The following is a 1,999-nucleotide window of genomic DNA, read 5'->3' on the forward strand; positions in this document are numbered from 1 at the left end:
CTGGGTATCTAAGTAAAGACTGATTCATGCTGGTGACACTCGCCCAGAAACCTTCAAGACCCCCCTTTCCCAGACACCCCCGTTAGATGCTGGCAAGCCCGGCGGCGGCAGAGAATCGCGGCGCCCGCCTGCGCACCCGAGGGCTCCGCCCAGCCCTCCAATGGGCGGGGAATCCGCTACGTCCCCGAAGCCGCCCCTGTAACTTTGGGGGGCGGAGAGGGGGGGAGGAGGCGGGAACGAGGCGCGTCGTAAAAGGTCGCGGTGGAACTTCCCTACGGTCTGGACACCTGGCACTTTACGGTGCCAGGCGCGGCTGACCCCGGAGATGTCGGCTGCGTGTTGGGCGGATCCCCTGGGTCCTCCCAGCAGCTTTGCGAAGCGGGTGCTGGTGACCGGGGGCGCTGGTTTCATGTAGGTAACGGCGTCGCTGGCCGAGTCGTGGCTCCCCAGAAACCCCAGCCTTTTCCTGCGGCTCTGCGTGCTCTTGGCAGCTTGGGACCAGCTTTGGGTGTCTGAGACGGGGAGAGCCTTAGTGCATGACCGGTATCTGCCTGCCTTCTCCCCGCTCCTGGCCTGCGAGGACCTGGTTCCTTTGAAACGGCGACTTCTTTAAAACGCCTTCCTCCCCAGGCAGAGGGGCGGGGTACCCGCCCTCCTACCTGGCCCGAGGTGCACCTGTCGCTCTTCTGAGTGCGCCCGTAATTGCAGTAAGCTTCTCGCCAGTTGCTTCAGCCCTCCGGACCCCCCTCCCCTCCAATACACAGGTCTTGTCGCCAAAAAAATAAATTTTTGTAATGTGATAGGACATTGATTTATTCAACGGACTTAAAAATTCTCTGTTGGTACTAAACGTTTGCTGCCTCTTTCCCTCGCACCCACAATCAACAAGTCCTCTCTCGCTACTTCCAAATTATCCTCAAGGCCTCTTCTCATCCCCTTCCCCTTGCACCCAGCCCATGTTACTTTCTTCTTTTGCCTGGACGACTGCTGTAGCCTCCTGATTGGTCACAATGCTTCCAAGTCTGTTTCTCACAAGTCAGTGCTTATTAAGTAAGCGTGCACAACTTGTACTCCGATGATTCCTATCAGATTTAGAATAAAAGCCAGACTCTCTCCCGTATTTAGAAGACTCTCACATGCCCAAGCATTACTTTTCCACTCTGATCTCCTGCCAGTCTGCCCCTAGCTTTTCTGTGCCCGCCACATTGCCTCTTGCCTTCCCTGGAACACAGGAGGCTCCTTCCTCCTTTCTTGAGGCCTCTGCCCTTGCTTCCCCTTTGCTTAGGCTGTTTGCGTCACTCAGTTCAGATGTTTCCTCAGACGCCACCTCCTCAGGCCTTACCTGACCACCCTATCTAAAATGAAATAGCCCCTCCCTACTAACACTTACCACGCCCCGAAATGGTATTACGCATTGTGTTTATTATTATGTATCGTTTATTGCTTGCATCCCCACTTCAGAATGTAAACAGAATGAGGGCAGAAACTGCTGCTCTCTTAGCACCCGGAAGAATGCTCGTTTTATAAAGGTCTTCAGTAATTGTTGAATGGATGAGTGCATAAGTGCAAACAAGAAACACTCCCAATGCCTCGTGGAAGAAGAGGGACGTGGGACTCTTTCTCCCAAGCCCATTAGCACATTAAATCTTCTCTTCTGAGCTGAAAGTGACTTGGAGAAGGGTACCAGCAGGCAAGGTTCACTTAATGAGAACAGGAGCATGGGCATGAAAGGATGGTACCGGTATGAGAGTGCTGGTCCAGGAAGGGTATTTCTAGAAAATGCTATGAAAGGGCTGTTAAGTACAAACTCTGAATGCAACATTTGGTCGAGGGCTGCCCTTGTTCCTGCCCGTGTTTGGTGTGTATGATAAAATCTGGTGGATCATCTCACTGAGACATGCCTCTGGTTCCACTTCAGGGTCCTCTGAAACCCAGGAGCCACTGTGGGTATCTAACTCAGATGGTTTCAGCTAACCTTGGAAACCTAGGTTTAGTCTAG

General features: G+C 53.2%; 1 protein-coding gene across 5 annotated transcripts in view; it reads left to right on the forward strand.

Annotated features, from left to right (window-relative positions):
• The first annotated feature begins 231 nt into the window (after nt 1-231).
• Nucleotides 232-1,999, forward strand: part of TGDS (TDP-glucose 4,6-dehydratase) — a 21,274-nt gene continuing 19,506 nt past the window's right edge. For 3 of the 5 annotated variants that reach the window (XM_014530082.1, XM_014530080.1, XM_005882391.2), the window contains exon 1: nt 300-411. In XM_014530082.1, the coding sequence (XP_014385568.1) occupies nt 326-411 (86 nt within the window). In that variant the 5' untranslated portion in view covers nt 300-325. Of the gene's footprint in view, nt 412-1,999 lie in introns of all 5 variants that reach the window. The other 2 variants (XR_001359848.1, XM_005882390.2) reach the window with 2 other exon arrangements.

This window comes from Myotis brandtii, unplaced genomic scaffold (genome assembly GCF_000412655.1).
Source record: "Myotis brandtii unplaced genomic scaffold, ASM41265v1 scaffold71, whole genome shotgun sequence".
Classification (NCBI taxonomy): domain Eukaryota; kingdom Metazoa; phylum Chordata; class Mammalia; order Chiroptera; family Vespertilionidae; genus Myotis; species Myotis brandtii.